General features: G+C 33.3%; 1 protein-coding gene across 8 annotated transcripts in view; it reads left to right on the top strand.

Annotated features, from left to right (window-relative positions):
• SSBP2 (single stranded DNA binding protein 2) overlaps nt 1–19,349 on the top strand; it is a 296,491-nt gene that overhangs the window by 234,566 nt on the left and 42,576 nt on the right. For 6 of the 8 annotated variants that reach the window (XM_027604668.2, XM_027604661.2, XM_027604665.2 and 3 more), the window contains 4 exons: nt 1,058–1,124; nt 2,008–2,078; nt 7,948–8,039; nt 14,300–14,348. In XM_027604668.2, coding sequence (XP_027460469.1) covers nt 1,058–1,124; nt 2,008–2,078; nt 7,948–8,039; nt 14,300–14,348 — 279 coding nt within the window. The remainder of the gene's footprint in view (nt 1–1,057; nt 1,125–2,007; nt 2,079–7,947; nt 8,040–14,299; nt 14,349–19,349) is intronic. The other 2 variants (XM_027604669.2, XM_027604666.2) reach the window with 1 other exon arrangement.

Below are 19,349 nucleotides of genomic sequence, written 5' to 3'. Positions count from 1 at the left end.
GTTGAAGAATTACAAAAATGGCTTGAGAAATGGTAGCTCTTTACTGTATCCAAGTGATAAAGATTAAGAAAATAGTTCTGATCTGGGGGAGCGGAGCAAGATGGCAGAGGTATAGGAGACCTGGATTTCATCTGGTCCCAGAAATTCAGCTGGATAGGGATCAAACCATTCTGAACACCTACGAACTCAACAGGAGATCGAAGAAAAGAATAGAAAATAGTTCTGATCTGGACATATAAATTTTTTGTTAAATTTCTTTTGAAATGTTTGTAATTTTTCACTAAGTAGACAAGATTTATTCTGCTTTAAGTTAAATTAGTGAATCTTACAGAAATTCTTGCCAGTTGTCAGGATTATGTGTTCATGTGAATGAGTACATGTATATAGGATCAGGTTTAAATCATTTCTAGTTTGGTCCATCTCTGAGTTCTGTTCAGACAACTGTTAGACACTTGTGATTCGGGATATATCCGATATCACACCCTTCATAAAATAAACCCTGTCTGTTAATCACTCCACCTTTTTTCACTTCTAGTTCTCTTTTTTCCATTCAGCCAAACTGTTTGAACTTAATTGGAGTATTATTTTTCTAAATGGTTTCTTAGGGAAAATGCAACGGCAAAAAAAAATTTATTGGCCCTTTGGCATTTTAGTCCTGCTGCCATTGTAATGCCAAATGAGTAAAATAATCTGTAGAAAATAGAGTGATTACATTCAAGAAGCAAAATTAGATATTTTAGTACCCATAGTAAATTAATTTTAGGGAAAGGCATTATACTTCTCAGGATGAAATAGGACAATTTTGCCTAGATTCTTGTTTCCAAGAAGTACTTATTTTATTTACCACAAAATTGAGCAAGGTAGAATCTTTTTAGAACTAAGAACTTATACTAGGTATATAGAGCTATAAAATTTATAAATTAATGTCAAATATAAGAAATCTGGTGAAATGCTAAATGAATTCTGTAATTATAGGAATTTAAAAGAGAATTGTTAAAGCACTTATTTTGCAAATATTCAGAATATTTTTTTTGTTTTGTTTTACTAAATAACCTAGGCACTTGGAGGTGTCCCAGGAAGTCAGCCATTACTTCCAAGTGGAATGGACCCAACTCGACAACAAGGTGACAACTCTAAAGTAAAAGTGAAATTGATACACAGAATCTCAAATAAATCCTTTACTTTTTAAGGACAATTGTATTTGTATAAATCTTCCATAATTATACCAGTTGCATTTTTGCAGGTAACATGGCCAGATGAGTTATATTTGCAACTGACTCTTTTTTTTTTTAAGATTTTATTTATTTATTTGAGAGAAAGAGAGCATGAACGGAAGGCAGGGAGAGGGAAACGCAGACTCCCCGCTGAGCAGGGAACCTGACGCTGGGCTCGATCTCAGGACCCTGAGATCACGACCTGAGCCGAAGGCAGACACTTAAGCAACTGAGCCAACCAGGCACTCCTCAGCTAACTCTTAATTATGCATGATACGAGGGTGATGATAACATAAGAAACCAAAGTATTAAAGATCTAAAAATCCATATTTTAATAACTTCTAAAACCTTTTATATAATGAATTATATCCCTTTGGATTTATTCTGCCTTTTTCAGATAGGCTAGTCCATCTGAAAGATGAGCAGGAGGAAAAAAGGATGCTAAGCAACCAATGGCTTGATTAATTTAACAAATCAATAATCAGGTCCTTCCAACAGAGATATTTAGGTACCACAGATATGTATGGCTCTATTACACTGTTCCAAGGTAAAAGGAGCAAATGGTATGAGAGATGTATTTCAGCACAGAGTAGGAAGAAAAATCAATCTCAATGAATGGAGAGTGTGGGCAAGTAGTCGTAAGAGGCAGAAAAGTAGCCATGGAAGCGAAGATGAGCTGAAGTCTATGACCCAGTCCCTTAGTAAGTAAGATTTAACACCAAGCAGAGAGGAGGCTTCTATCTCCTGGTTTAGCACTCATTGCTAATATCATCATACCTTTTTTTTTTTTAAGGACATCCAAATATGGGTGGGCCAATGCAGAGAATGACTCCTCCAAGAGGAATGGTGCCCTTAGGACCACAGGTAAATAATCAACACAGAAAGCTAGATGCTGAGTTTTTTTGCCTTCATCTTATACATAAACAAACGATCTCATTTGCTGGCTTTTATTATATTCATTAAAGGCTTGATACAACATAGTTGTTAGACTCTTGAGGACATAATATCTATGACATGTCCAAACTGATATAACCACAAACTTATTTTTTAACAGGTTCTATCACATACACCTTTAGTACATTTGAAAAAATATATTGTGTAGAAATACATTAAAGGAATTATTATAAAAAGACAACTATTAATTACCATTTTGTTAACTGTGCTGAGGAAGTCTAAAAAATTTATACTAATTATTATAAAAGATAAGTATGTAAGTTAAATAAGTTAAATAAAACACAGTTGATCTAAGATATGAAACAGAATAAACAACAAAATATATTTCTATAAGTCTTTTAAAGAATGCCATTGACAGTTTCTTACATACAACCTTATTTCTTCATAGAATATGAAAACAATGGCTATTTATAAATAAATATTAAATGGGTCTTAGTGAACAAGCATAAACCTATTAGTCTATAGCAGATGTTAGCCTACTTCTCTATCAAAATTTTCCAAAAGCACACACTGAGGTTGAATCTATCCTACCTGTTCATGACATTTTTTAAGTACGCTATTCCAGGATATCATTTATTTTTGGTAAAACATCCTTTTGTCTCTCTTGGGAAAACTAAATGAGGTATAAATTAATATTATAATGTTATATTTTAAGGAAACTAATCCCAAATCCAGAATTTTAAATTTCTATCTTCTGGGTCAGAGGTTAATGTGTCATAATGCTGGTTAAAGGAGTGAATTAATTTATTTTCTTTATCCCTTTCCAAGAATAGCTATATAAGTCCAGTTTTAGGAACTTGTTTTATGTATCTACTTTTAAAAAATTAAATTAATCCTTTGTTATGTGCCCAAAAGAGTCAGAGAATTAAGAATCTAACACTGAGATAATGTGAGTTAGACTTAGGAGTTTCTAACCAACATAAAATTTTATATATATATAACTATATTAAAACATGAAAGACATTATAACCAAAATTTTCAGAGATACCATATTACATAAAAAAAATAAAACTCCATATGTTAATAGACATGACATCCTCAGAGTCAGAAAAAAAATAATTTCTTTTATTTAGGCCCATTTATTTCCTATGTGTTTTCTTAAGATTTTGTAAAACTCTGATTTAGATATTTAAATTATTCTTCCCTATGTCTACTCATGTTGGGGTTGATGATTTATGTGACCAACCATCAGAAGTTATTGATAGCAATTAGAATTTATAAGATCTATAGGATATTTCATTGACTGAATATGTCTTTTAGTCATTAATGAAGAAAGCCAGTTTGTCTCTACAGAACTTGAAAGATTTTTTTCCCGAAAGATTTTCATAATAGATACATTTTAAATATACATAAAAACGTGGTGCCTATAATTTAGTTATCATTCTTCATTAAGTTTATTGATTTTTAAGCTAGCTGCTCTTTAAGCTTTTGCCATCCCAAACCTGTATTTTCAATACTATTAAAAACTAGAGTCTGAGTTAAGAGTCAGTTTTGCAGTGTTTGAAAGATACACCAATGGTTATTTAAGCTATATGAACACTTAGATCTCATTTGAAAATGCAGAAGTGGAAAGCATACTGGTCTTTATGTTTTACAAATATTTAGCTGTATGTTTATGTGTTTTGTGTTGTAAGTAAATTACAATAGAAAGTAAGAAAACATGTTGCTGGTGTGCAATCTCTTATTGATGAATTTTAATACCCAAGTTTATCATGTAAGTGTGAATTCTTGTATTTTCAAACTCAAAAAAAGTAGTTTATTTCTGCCATTTGGGTTAGTATCCTTGCTATCTATTTCTTCATAATTTGAGGGCAATAAGGTGTTTTGGTTTGAATTTACCTCAGAAACCAGAACTACCTACAATAACTTCTTTAAATCACAGTATACAGAGTGTAAAGGTTAAAGGAAACTCTACATACCATGTACTTAAATGAAAAAGGAATCATATTAATATGAATATTTTTCATATTAATATGATTAATATTAATCATATTATTTACCTCACATTTTGGTAAATGTGAGGTAAAATAATTTGGAATGAGGACTTCTTATGAGATATTTACCTATAACATCTGGTATATGAAACATATGCATTATAAACTGTGAAATTTGTATAAAGGTTATCTGTGTTTCTTGAAAGATAATAAAAAAACAATCCTCATAGTAGATATTATAACCATACAGATGCTACCCAAGGACAGAATGCATCTGCTTCTTTCTAGTTGAATTATAGAAATAATCTCTAGAATATTATTTCTAGCTTTATACACAAACATAAAACACATCTCTTTTTTATCGTAGATATTATTTCCATAAGTTTTTGACCTTAAAACCAGTGTAATGGAGAAAGAAAGTAATTATCTATTGGAACAGTTGAATTCCTAGAACAGAGAAATATATATATATATATATATATATAATCTAACAATTCTTAGATAATGTTGATTAAGGCAAATGCACACTTAGAACATAGTAAACATGTGCTTAATACTTACTGCATGAATGAAGAAATAAAAGTTTGCTCCAATCTTGGCATATTTTTCCTCACCTTTTTACCTGTTTTAAATTTAATTTCAGTGGTAATATATAATTACCTATTTAATCAAGAAAAATATCTTACTTAATACCATATGGAAGACATTTTTCTACTTGCTTTTGTAATAAGATATACTTAGCTTGCCTGTGTTCTTATGCTTACCAGGTTCCATATGGTTAACAGAAAAATTCACCAAGACTATCCAGTTAGTTTTACTTCCTCCAGAAATCTGAAGGATAAATGAGTTATATACAAGTAGGAACATATCATGATTTCCAAATCAAATACCTGGGGTAGAGAAATGGTGAGATGAAAATACATGATAAGCTCTCATGTAAAGAGAGAATTAACAATTCTGTATTTTCAAATTTCAGATAGGTCGAATTCAGCTCAGTAAAGGGAAGAGTAAAAGTAAACTGCCCAGTCATTGAAAAACTCTTTATAAACTTTCCAAGCAGAATCTGAACAGCCATTTTGTCAGGAACATTGCATTGGGAAAGAGATTAAACCAGATGGAATTGTATAACTGCCATCCGCTTTAAAATTCAGTGATTCTAAATTAGCTCTTCCCATTCTGCCTTTGTTGATACCACTTGGAAAGCCAGTTGTTATTCTTTCTTATCTTCCTGTTTTCTTTTGCTTCAGATTATTCACAAAATGAAAATATTTTGTAAATCTATTAAATTATGTATTGGATAATTTCTTACTCATTTCCTGTGATACTAGAGCACTGGATATACCAAGATGAGTAAAACAGATTCTACCTTCAAGGTACTTACTGTTTAGCAGGAGACACAAATACATAAAGAAAAACTGTTAGGCAGTAAAAAAAAAAATCTAGAAAAGAAATATGCATGCTCTGTCAAGGAAGCACTACATAAACAAGCATGTAATTCTGTGAGGGTTGAAGGCTCAAGGGAAACTGATAAGAAGAGGACTTATTTAAGTTGTTCCCTTACTCATGGTGACAAGAAAGAGTTAGCGGCTACAAGTTTTGACCACTAGGTATCATGCTCTTAATGCACCAAGCACTATGATAGGTGTTTTATATGATTTCATTTTATCTTCCAACAAGCTTGTAAAGGACATGATATCAATTTACAGATAAGGAAATGAAAGTTGAGTTGATCACTGGGAGAAGGACTGGCCCATGATCACACGTATAGAAAGAGGGGCAGAGGAAATGGGGCAGTGGCAACAGAAGTTCAAACCAATGTCTTTCTATGTCCAGAGCTATAAGGAAAACTAATGTTTTCCTTGATAAAATGAAACAGATTTTCTAAGACCAAAAATGAAAGGAGACTGTTTTTTTGAAGCATTTCTATTATACTTTACCATCCAGATTTTGTTTCCAATGGTTAATTTTCTTCTCAGAGACTTCTTGCTAATATTGGTGGTGACATTACCATGCTTGATCCAGAGGTTAAGGGAACTAACTATCCTTTTAACTAATGACTCAACTGTGGCTAGAAACCATTCTATCCCATAGCACATAAAATTGGGATGTTTAAATAAGATTTCATGAAAGTAAAAGTAAATAAGCAATGAGAAGAGCATGTAACTAGGTAATTTATTTATAAACTGTGGCTTACACTCTGGAGTTAACAGACTCATTGACTATTTCCTTGTCATCTTAGCACCTACTACACAGAAGATCATGCCATGAGTTACCATGAGTGAAAAAGTATATTGCGTGTTTCTGAACCACAAGAAATCCAGTAGGCTGGAGGGTATAGCTGGGAGTAGGGAAAGAAGGTAAAGATTGTAGGAAATGTATACAGGAAATATAGGCTTGGGCTGATCTCTGAGCCATGTTGAGGACTAGGTATTTGTTAGGCATTGTGGGTCATCATGCCTTTTAGGTGACATATATAGGACTGAGTTTTAGAAGCATAGTTCTGGAGGCATTATGAAGAATAGATGGGGAGGAGGAAAGGCTAAGTCAGACAGACCAATGAAGATGGTACATTAGTCTCACTAAATGACAAAGATTAGTGTGATATGAAGGAAAGCACTATTCCAAAAGCTATTTCACAGGTAGAATCAAGAGACTTTGATAACTGCCTGGATGTGGGAATTGAAATAAAAGGAGGAGACATCATTGAGCTCCCAGAGGTTCTTAGCCTGGACTGTTGTATGGCAGGTGACACCATGGAATTGACTGAGGAAAGCAATATGAAGAACGCAGCTGTGAGAAGAGAACACTAAGTTTACTTTTAGATGTGTTGAGCATGAAGTGGTGTCCAGAAGGAAACAATCCAAATGACATTCAACATAGGAATTATGCAGGAACTTAGTAGAGACGTCATGACCAAATATAAAACTTTTGGGATTCCTAAAGAGTTGCTGAACTCATGGTAGCAGATAAGATTACCCATAAATATGTACTTATTTAAAAGAATGCTGTGGCTAGAACTTGGAGAAAAACAACATTTAAAGAGTTAGCAAAAGAAAAGGAGCCGGCAAAGGAAATGGAAAAAGAGGATGTGAGAAAAGTTGGAAGAACAGCGCTGTCAGAAAGCCAAGCATGAAAGCAGTTGATAGTGTCAAAATATATTAACATGAGAATGTTAAAATCAGTCTTTTGGCCGTAATGGAAACTAAAGTAAGCTAATATGATATGCATGTTAAAACATTAAAGCGTTTTTCTCCTTTGAATGTATATAAGAGATGTTGACAGAAGCCTATTGCATGATAAAATTCATGTATACATTTTAAGTGTACTTTAGTTTTCATATGTTGTTGTATATTTGTATATTCATACATCTCTCTATGGGATATATTATTTTATGAACAGAAGTTTGCATTCAACTTTCTTATGCTGGGTTCACCTGTTGAGTTTTTTTTCCTTTAGCCTTTATATAATTGTTCTGGGTCTGGCAATTTCAAACATGCTGACTAAGTCTGTTCTTTAAAAACAGAGTTTTGGATTTACAAAATGTTTTATTTGAAAAAGTTCACTGTTGTACAGATATTAGGAGATTCATAAGGATGTGTTGAATATTATAATTGCAACTCTACCTTAATCATTTAACATGCTCCAATGATCTTACATAGTCATGTAGTTTTTAAAAGACACAGACCAAAGTAATTGTTAAGATAGAAGCAATAGTACAAGAGTGGACCCTTCAGAGAATGAATTGCACAGGCCTTATCCAATCAGGAGTTATGTAGGGAAATCATTAACCTGCTCTCCTTTCTTTCCCCCCTCCTCTTTGGTTTTGTTTTTTTGTTTTGTGGTAGTCTGACCCTTGGTTATCATTACAGAACTATGGAGGTGCAATGAGACCCCCCCTGAATGCTTTAGGTGGCCCCGGAATGCCTGGAATGAACATGTAAGCAAAATGCTATGTTATCCTGTTTAGTAAAGTATTCTGTTTTCTGTCTTCTGAAGTCACGCTAATTTGTAATACAATTTGAGCTCCTCAATTTCTGTGTAGTATAAAATGAAACTAGTGTAAATAAACTAAACATGAACGGTAGTGTTTGCTTCATTTTCACAACATATTCTGTTTTTCTGCCTTCCCTGCAACTTTTAATTTTTTCCATTTTCAAATGCCAAATGCCAACTTTTAGCCAAATTTCCATGTTTCATTTGTTTAAATAAAAATAAGTCTTTTATAACTAAGCACATAGGCTCAATATAGTCTGTATAAAACTATAAAGAGATGCTGGCACCAAGACCCTGACTTAACTCCATAGAAGCAGACAATTGATACTAACTTCATTTTAACAGATATATAGTAATTCCTAAAAGTTTTTAATTCCTATATGTGAGTCTTTACTTTTGCTTTGTTGGCACCACTTGTAACCCAGCAAGAGTTCTCTTTGGTAGTGTCTTCTATATTAAAGAAGTTCCATATGATAAGGTGAATTTTTGTTTGAAAATTAAGATATGCTTGGATAAGGACTAACAGTTTTCTGGCTGTTTTGTTTTTTTGTTTTTTTGTTTTTTTGTTTTTCTTTTTACTGAAAAGGCCTTTCAAGCCCAAAGCCAATAATTGTTCCTAAATTCCCAAAATAATATTGTCTGTTAAGGGACTTTTATTTATTTTTCATTATGTAACTTGCCCTCAAATTTCCACATATACCAGGTGCTTGTTCATGACTTTTGTTAATTCACTAAAGGATCAATTCCATGATGTGGCCTAAAGAAAGCTTATCAGAAATAATAAAACTGTTCTGTGTAGGGTTGTGGGCAGTTTCCTTGAATATATCTTCCCATTAGTCCATGTTTTAGTTACTTACATATCAAATTAGATAACTCTGCCATCACTTAATGGCATTGAAGATATAATGAGATAAGCTCTTTTGATATAGATGGGATTTTTGTGAGTTTCTGAAGCCATTTTCATGGAAAGCAATTTTACCTAAAATAGAAAATAGGTTAATAAGTGGGTACCAGCCAGACTCAAACAGAACAAGGGGAAAGAAGTAGGTCAAATTTTCCTATCACGTCTTTTCACTTTTAAAGTAAAAATGGGTAGACATGAAGTCTGACTCTTCTTAAATCCTTCAAAGGCTTAGCCTTTATTAATGGTTGTTTCAAAAAGGAGTGATATTTTATGCTTATATCAAAAGCTGCAACTCTTACCAATAGGATTTATAGATATATATAAAATTTACCTACTTGAGATTCCTGACATTAAAATGCAATAGCTTTTAGGGAATATAATTTTGAATACTGTATATAGATGTAAGCAGTATACATCTTGAATATTATGATCTTAAATCTAGAATTATCATTAAATATTAAGATCGTATCTAATGTCATTTTGTATATTACACTTCACTATAATTAGTCATATAGTCAAGTGTAGATCAATCTGTTTTTATTAGTATAGAGAAAAAAGTTATTTTTATGTGACCACTAAGAGACTCAGCTGCTTAAAATTGTCGAGTTCCTTTCTCACATACACTTAAACAGATACACAGATAAACATTAACATTTAATGCATACATTAAATTCCCTAGACAATGGAGACTAAAAGTATGGCTCAAATTTTTAGTATGATTATTTTTATTGATACTTGGATTTGGGTTTCTCATTTAAATATACCCAGATGCTTTAAAATATTTTTTATTACATAATATTGTACTGTTCATATAATTTCTGGTTTTTAAAGAAACTTGAAGCCTTCCAGATTCAGATTTCCATTATTTGTTACCATTGACTTTTATTTGGGGTCTTATATATAGTTTTCAGTTTTCTATAAATTAGGATATTCTTAAAGAACAATGAAAATGTAAATATTTCCTTCTAACAAGGAAGTTCTGAAGTATGGAAGATCCAACCAAAGAGAAGGATTCTTGTGTTGAAACTAGCCCCAACAAAGCAAAAGTGAATTTAAAGAGACATAAAAAAATAAAACGTATTATGTCCATTGTACTCAATAGAGTAAACTTTATTGAAATTCACTTCATATTTGCTATACTGTGCAATAGCAAATAAGTATTCCTTTTTTTTTTTTCAAATAAGTATTTCTAACTAGCATTTGTGGCTTTCTTCATGTCACTTTTTTACATGTTGGGTAAATTAAAAATTAAAGGAAAAGGCATTGGAATAGTGTTACTTTAAGCTATGTTTTTAACAGTCTAAGATATTTGTGTGCTAGGGTCAGATGGGACCTGCCAGAGAATCATTTCTGGATGAGTTTTCTTTAGCTTGTCACGTTTTCCTGTTTACCATGAAAGTATAATGACAATGAAAAATAATATCCAACCGTGCTCACTAAAGTAATTAAATACTGTGTTCTAACTGGGAAACTATTTGGAACAAAATTTTGATAATGTTATTAAAAAATATTGGTTGCCTCCAAAGAAAATGATTATTCTGATATAATTTTTATATTTCCATGGTCTAAAAGGATAAATTATACATAGTGTCATCTAAAATTAAGAGTATACTTTTAATATCTCTCTAACTACTATTTTTACAAATAAAAGCTTAATATCAATTTCAGTAATTTAAAGTAGAATTTACATACTATAGCCAGAATGTAAATGTTTTCAAATGCATTACAGATAATTTTTTAAAAGAAACTCTGTTTCTAAATTAACTACATTTTTAGTGGTGCCTGGGTGGCTTAGTCAGTTAGGCATCCCACTCTTGATTTTAGCTCAGGTCATGATCTCTCAGGGTCTTGAGATTGAGCTCCGTGTCGGGCTCGATACTCAGTGGGGAGTCTACTTGATTCTCTCTCTCCCTCTCTGCCCCTCCCCCTGCTATCTCTCTCTCTTAAAAAAAATAAGGGGGCACCAGGGTGGCTCAGTCATTAAGCGTCTGCCTTCGGCTCGGGTCATGATCCCAGGGTCCTGGGATTGAGCCCCGCCGCAGGGAGCCTGCTTCTCCCTCTCCCACTCCCTCAGCTTGTGTTCCCTCTCTCACTGTGTCTCTCTCTGTCAAATAAATAAATGAAATCTTTTTAAAAAGTAAAAATATAAATAAAAACAATAAATTAACTATATTTTTACAAATTTCCAAAGAATTTAGGATTCAGCATTACAGCATGTCTAATTCAACTTTGTATACGTTGGTATTTTATAGAAATGAAGAGGACAAAGGATTTCAAAGGATCTAGACCTTCTTGTTATCCTATAGAATGATAAAATTTGGGTAGTCATTATTTTGAAATAAAACAACTGTATTATAGAAGAAAAAGAGGAGGGGCGCCTGGGTAGCTTAGTCGTTAAGTGTCTGCCTTCGGCTCAGGTCATGATCCCAGCGTCCTGGGATCGAGCCCCGCATCGGGCTCCCTGCTCCACAGGAAGCCTACCTCTCCCTCTCCAACTACCCCCCTGCTTGTGTTCCCTCTCTCGCTGTGTCTCTCTCTGTCAAATAAATAAGTAAAATCTTTAAAAAAAAAAAAAGAAGAAAAAGAGGATTTTTTTCTCTACAGTAATCATAGTTGCTTTGACTTCATCATACTGTATACCCTCACCAAAAAATACCTACTTCATTTAAATTCCATTTTTTGCTTTATTTTTAAATGAGACTAATCTGATTCTACTTCAAACTATACCATATAAAAATTTACATTCAAAATAATGCTTTTATTATAGTTTGTAAGTTACTTTCTTGATAATAACGATGGTCCTCAAAAGGAGTGGGAATTACTGAACTTAAGTAGTTGTTCTTTTTTTTTTTAAGATTTGTTTATTTATTTGAGAGAGAGAAAGAGAGAGAGCAGGGGAAGGGGGAGAGGGAGAGAATCTCAAGCAGACTCCCCACCGAGCCCGGAGCCTGATGGGGGCTCTATCCCATGACCCTGAGATCATGACCTTAGCTGAAATCAAGAGTCAGATGCCTGACCAACTGAGCCACCCAGGTGCCCCTGAACTTAAGTAGTTGTTCTAAAAGAACTACTCACTAATAGAACCTCCATTTTATTTAGCACTATTTGTGAAACTTAAAATGTTTTCCAACACAATGGTATTATTGGGGAAAATTTAGTTTATCCATGTGAATTATCATATTAAATCCTATTAAATCACTATCATATTAAGTACAATCTAACATGAAATACATAGTATGCTGAGACTAGATTATTATTTATCAAATAATTGAAATGCATAAAAGGTATTGTTACTGATAATAAATGTAACATTTAACATTTAATGCTATTACTTATTTAAGGAAAATGTTTAACATTTAATTTAGCATGTTAACCTAACATTAAATAATTTTTTAAATGATAAGTAAAATATTTTTATTATATTTAATCTTACATAGTCCTGTATTAAGCATAATATATCAAAATTATGAGATAATTATTGACATAACATCATTGTATACAAATTTTTGCCATGATTTGGATATAGTATATTTTTATGCTGTTTTAAGATAAATATTTCCCAACCTTTATTTTATTTACCATCAAACAAATCATGTGGATTAACATCAAACAAATCAAATGTTTTACTTGATCAGTACATAGCCTATGTTTTACCTCACTTTCTGTTCATTAGGACATTGAATCCTATATGTAAGATTATCTTTCTAAAGTGTCCCAGTAGTTGATTGTAAAATCATCATCACCACCATTTTAAGAGGCACCAGTTTCCAGAGACAGTACAAATGCCCCTAACCTTCTCCCTGTGCACAACATTTTGACCAGCTCCTCTCTGGCATCTTATTTTCTCCTTTTTCCTCAAGCAGAATTGGGAAAAATTGTATTTGGGTACCCCGATAGAACCCATGGACAGAATTTTCATGCACTTCCCTGTTGTTTATATCCCTGGGGAATTCCAAAACAAAATGAAAAACAGTTCTGAATAGTCCAAGTAACATAGCTAAGTTGGATGGCTTCTATCTAACACGTTGAATTTTAGGTTTCAGGTCCCTAAAATAAGAATCAGGGGACATGTTTTTTTTTTTAATTTATTTAAAAATTTCCTCTATCTTTCTACTGCAATAGAGGGAAAAGGGAATTTTGAGTGACCCTAATTACAGAGGACCTGCTGACATCAGCCTACTTTTTATCAAGAAGTATTTACTCAGGTATACTTAATACTAAAGCATGAGAACAAGAGACCTTTTTCACTTAATTAGGCATTAATTTTGTTTTAAAAGATTCATGTCCTTTTAAGCTATACAATACAAAACATTATCCACCACCCTAAAATGAAATAAGATACTGACATACATTGGCATAGATTACTTCCTATTTTTCCCGAGATTTACCATGGCCACTGTCTTGAACTGTAATTATGAAAACAAGAAGTGTGATTCCCTTTTTAAAAAGTAACTAAATTGTCAGTAGCACTGAAAGATAGATTGATATAAAATAATATGCAAAGTAATGTATAAAGTAATCTGTGATAGTCTGTGTGGTTTTTTTTGAAGAGTCCAATTTAATCACCTTTTCTGTATATTTATTTATTTGTAGTTTAATAAGAGCAATCATTTTATACATATTGGTATTTTTTAAATAATTTCATTTTAATTTTGAATGAGATACAAGTAGCACATATTTATGTCATAGGATTATATTACATTACATTTATTTCATAATTAGTGCTTTTTGTTGCAAAAGTATGTTTTCATAATGATTTAGATAGATACACATATATTTACTTTTACAGGTGATTATCACTTTTAGTGTTTATTACAATAATTGAACTTAAAATAAAACTAGACCTACCCAAAGTAGTTTGATTTGGGAAGAAAACTATTTTGTGGAATGATAAAATTTTTTGATTTAAGAAATAAAAAAGCTGGGGCATCTGGGTGGCTCAATCAGTTAAGCATACAACTATGGGTTTCAGCTCAGGTCATGATCTCAGGGTCCTGACATTGAGCCCCACGTCTGGCTCTGCGCTGAGCATGGAGTCTGCTTGAGAGTCTCTCTCTCCCACTCCTTTTTTCCCTCCCCCACTCTCATGTACTCTCTCGCTCTCTCTCTCTAAAATAGATAAATAAATCTTTAGAAAAAAAAGAACTAAAAAAGCTATGAAAATACAGAGAGTAATTTCAGTGTTAAACTAGAACTGCATGGTAACTGAATTGTAAATGTTATACTTTATGATTTCTTATTGCTTATTGTGAAACATTCAAAGCATAAGTTAAAATTTCATTTATCATATTATCTTGTAGGGGTCCAGGTGGTGGTAGACCTTGGCCAAACCCGACAAATGCCAATTCAGTGAGTATATGTATTTTTAAATTTTCTTTGCACTTTGTAGCATTTAACAACAAAAATCTTTTGCTTTTGAAAGTCCTGCAATTGGTTATGTTAACTTTTTAAAAAGAGTAATCATTCAAAAAATATATTTTGCATATATATTTTTTAAATATGTATATTTTTTTAAATTATGTAATTTTTTTCACTTCACAGTCTAATGTTAACATGCATTCTATGTAGATTAATAGACTTCCAAAAATAAAACAGAAAATGTGATTAAGTATACTACAGTAGCCAATATTTATTGTAATATATATTTATCATAAAATGATTTGATCTTCTAAAATAACTATAATAATTGCTAAGTTGCCAGATAACTTGAATCTCTATCAGAGTTATTATGATTATATTTATTGTACTGTTACACCTAGGTTTGCCCTCTTACTATCCCAGGAAGCAAGTACACATTTGTTCTGTGCCTGTTGGCCAAATTGGCGTTCTTACACATCTATCTATGTATCTGATATGCTGTGAATTTTCCTTACATGTTTTGTGATAGCAGTTTGACTCACAAATATTTTTCTCTCTTAATAATGTCACATAAATATAGGCACAAGTTGAAAACAAAGCTTTTGGTCTTAAAATTAATATGATTTTAATTAAATGATCCTGGTGATGTTTTCCCTTCTTGACTTTGAAACCTTGAGTTTCTTTAGCATGTGAGAGAGGTCTGCTGTATAACTGTGTAGCGTGTGCACTGCACAAAGGTTTCTCACTCAAAGGAGTCAGTACAGTACTAAAATACAGCTGGTACTCCCTTGTAAAGTCTATGAGTATCTGCCCAGCAGGGATGCCTTTTACTAATATGCACAGAGGTAACTTCATTGACTGGTAGTGGCCTTAAAGCTAAATAAATGTGAAACTGATTCAATGTTCAAGGTTAATTTAAACTTCAAGACAATTTAAGGTGAAGTATGTGTGGTATAGGAAGAATCATCCTAAATTCATTGCTATTCTAAGGCAGAATCACTTTCTTCTCAATTAAGTAAGCAACTGTCATATTTTTAGAGAAAAAAATCATTTTATCTTCCTGTCTCTTTGGTTTCAATAGCTAATTGAAATAGCACTTGGGGTGGACAGAAGTGATGATCTTGCTTTCATTTGGGTCTTCAGTATACTATTTAATCTCAATAAACCTTCCTAAAATACTGTTATGCCAGATTATGTTATAATATATCTTTATCTTCTAAAATTCTTTTAGTTTGCTTATATGCTTTTGAAGAGTTCACATTTCTATTTGCTTCTTGCTATATGCCTTTCAAATTCATTCAAGATTTCACTTTAAAATGGCATCTGGCTAGCAGCTCAAGACACAGTTCTTTCAATTTTCTGTTAAAATACCCATAAAGGGGCACCTGGGTGGCTCAGTCGGTTAAGCGTCTGCCTTTGGCTCAGGTCGTGATCCCAGGGTCCTGGGATGAGTCCACATCAGGCTCCTTGCTCAGCAGGGAGCCTTCTCCCCCTGCCTCTTTCTCTCTCTCTCTGTCTCTCATGAATAAATAAATAAAAATTTTAAATAAAATAAAATACCCATAAAGATACAGAAAAAAACAATTTTTTATAACACTGAAAACTGTGACAATCTTCCTATTGCCAGAATCTGGAAAGACTTTCTATGATCTGCACGTCTGTTGAAACTGGATTAAAAAGCACAATCGAGAGTGTGCCTTAACTATGTAAGCCTTCCCACCTAGAAGCAAAAAGACTCTTCTTCCTCACTGTCAGCTCTCCCAGCTCTCCCTCCGCCGCCCATTGCAGGCGGCCATGTGCAACTCACACCCGCCCCTGCCTGCCTCCAGCAGTACCTCCTTGTACACACTCAGCTGGAGACACTCTCCCCCAAAAGCTACTTAGGAAGGTGAGCAGGATTTGATATTGAGAATGGTGCATTGTACCAAGCAGATATATTATCCAAGTAAGAGTATTGGAGAGAGGCAGAAATAAGGAGCAAGTTCTGCATTCTGATGATTTTTAGTTTTTATGTCCTCTACCTCTTCAGAATTTCATGGAGCCAAGCACTGGGGATAGGAGAATGTACTATAACAAGTCAGCAGCTCTGCATTATTTTAGACCCTGAGAAACACTAGGAATTAAGGTAGGAGGTGTACATATGAAAGTGCCGTCCAGTGGTCATTGTGGATGGGCATTTGACCAGCACACATGCAGTCAAGTAAGAGAATTGAAAACAATCCTTGTGTTAATAGCTATCCCACGTGGATACATCTCCCCCTCACTCAAAGAAATGTGAATAAGGAAAAAAAGTGGGGAAGGCCTACAGCTTTCTCTTCAGAAAGAGAAAGGGGGTCATCATCCTGAGTTCAGAAAGGCAAAGCATTCCTCCAAAAAATGACTGATTTTGAGAACAAGAAAAAAATCATAAAAAACTGATGACTTTCTGGCAAAAATATAGGGCTTACACATGAAACAAAGCAAAGAAGTAGTAAAGAGGGTTTTTTCCCCCCTAAATACCATTGATTATATTCCAGTGACAACTCATCTGTACTGTTGATTTCCAAGTTCCTAAGACTTCTTGTCCATGTTTTTAATTACAGACACTTTTTATTTTTTATCAGTGTAGTAAGTCTCTGGCTCTTCAGGCCTACATATTAAAGTGGTTGTTTGTTTTGTTTTCTGTTTCCAAATATGTTTTGTATACTTTTTTTTCTTTTAAATGTTTATATCAAAATAACTCCAGCTTTATAGAAGAGTTGCAAGAATAGTACAAAGAACTCCGTGTACCCTTCACCCAGAGTCCCAAGTGTTAAAGTTACATACTATATTTGCTTTATGATTTCTACTTTCTGCATATACATATTTTCTTCCTGGGCCATTTGAGCTGTATTTAAGTTGCTGACATCATGACCCTTTATCATACCCCAAATATGTCAGTATGTGTTTCCTAAAAGTAAATACATTATCTTTCATAACTACGGTAAAGATCAAAATTAGAAAATAAACATTGATGTAATGCTATTTTCTAATCTGCAGACCCCACTCAGATTTCACCAATTGTCCCAGCAATGTCTCTGGTAACAAAAGAAAATCCCAGTTCACTTGTTACATTCATGCTTCATATCTTTTGGTCTTTAATCTTTTCTGTGTCTTTCTTAACCTTGCAGTTTTGATGAATGCAAATCAGTTATTTTGTAGAATGTGCCATAATTTGTCTGATGTTTCCTCATGATTAGATTCAGGTAATACATATTTGGTAAGAATGCCACAGAAGTGATGTTGTGATTTTCTCAGTGCACCATTTCAGGAAGCATGTGATGGTGATTTGTCCCATTGCTTGTATTGTTAACTTTGATCCTTTAGTTAAGGGTGGTGCTTGTCAGGCTTCTGTACTGTAAAATTGCTGTTTTTCCTTTTTAATTATTAACTTGTGGAGACATACTTTGAAACTACAGTAGATATCCTCTTCTTCCTCATACATTCATCTGCTACGTTTGGTATCTATTGATGACTCTTGCCCAAACTGGTTTTTTTGCTATGTTGATTGCCAAATGGCTGATTTCTAATTCTGTCTTTCCTTCTCCATTTATTAGTTGACTCTCTACTATAACAAAGAGTTTTTCTTTCTTGTCCATTCATTCATGTATATCAGATGTACTTGTGGACTTTTATTTTATTCAATGGATTTTTGATGCTAAGATCATTCCAGATTTAGCCAATAGGAACCCTTTCAAGCTGAATCATTTGTCTGTTTTTTGTTTTGTTTTGTTTTTGTTTGTTTGTTTTTAAGATTTTATTTATTTATTTGGGAGAGAGATCACAAGTGGGGGTGGTGAGCGGAGGGAAAGGAGACTCTCCGCTCAGCAGGGAGCCCAATGCGGGACTCCGTCCCAGGAACCCTGGGATCATGACCTGAGTTGAAAGCGGACACTTAACCAACGGAGCACCCAGGTGTCCTCATTTGTCCTTTTTACATGTCTCCATTATTCTTTGAGCACTTGAAGCTCATCCTAAATTTTCCCAGTGTTAGCCCTGAAACAGCCATTTCTTTAAGGAGCCATGGTTCCTTTTAGTGGAGAGTGGTATTTAGAACCTATCAGAGTGATATAGCTTCTAGAGCCTCTCAACCAACATAACTAGGATTTAGATGTATGTTCATGCACATATCCATACACATCTATATCTTTCTGTATCTATCATTATGTATTAAAACCATGAGTACCCACCAGTGCTTCAGTTTCAATCCAACACAGGGTTTATTCTAGACTTTCTGCTTTTCACTTCTTTGAAAATAAAAAATCTGCCTACCATTATGTACAATATATTTATTTATTTATTTGCTGCATCTTTATCAATCCACAGTTTTGTAATGTAAAAGTATTTTAATCAAAAATTTTTGGCACCCTTTTACATGGGACATAGAAGAAACATTTTTAAGGACAAATTAGTAATTTTAATTCAGAATAAAAGTATGATTTTTAGTTTTAACTTCATTCGACCTGAACATTACAATATTGGCCTCAGATTCTTCTTTGGAAATTTATTTACAAATCCAACAATGATTTTTTTCTTGTTTATATCTTTCAAAAGAACTGGGCACTTGGGTTTACCTGTATAGCACATTCTCATCATTAAGTAGCAAGCACTATTACTGAAAATATCTTAATTATCTTTGTCTGGGGACACTTTTGATTACAAGGTACAGAAAAACAACCAGACTAGGCTCATATTGAGGGAATATTCCTGGATTATGTATCTGAAAAGTCCAGATATAAATTTGCTTTGGGACGCATTTGATTCCAAGGATCCAGATAATGTCATCAGGACCCAGTCTCTATCGCTTACCTTTTTTCCTTGCCATGACAGGAAGACTGTGTGGAATTCCAGATATGTATCCTCAGAGCTCTCAGTTCAGTACAAAAAAGCACAACTCTTTATCACTTAAGCATAGGAATTGGGCATAACTAACTGAACTAGATTTGTTTAACTTGGTCATATGCTCATTCATGA

This window comes from Zalophus californianus, chromosome 5 (genome assembly GCF_009762305.2).
Source record: "Zalophus californianus isolate mZalCal1 chromosome 5, mZalCal1.pri.v2, whole genome shotgun sequence".
NCBI lineage: Eukaryota > Metazoa > Chordata > Mammalia > Carnivora > Otariidae > Zalophus > Zalophus californianus.
Note: the sequence above shows the minus strand (reverse complement) of the source record. Positions and strands in the feature narration are given on the sequence as shown.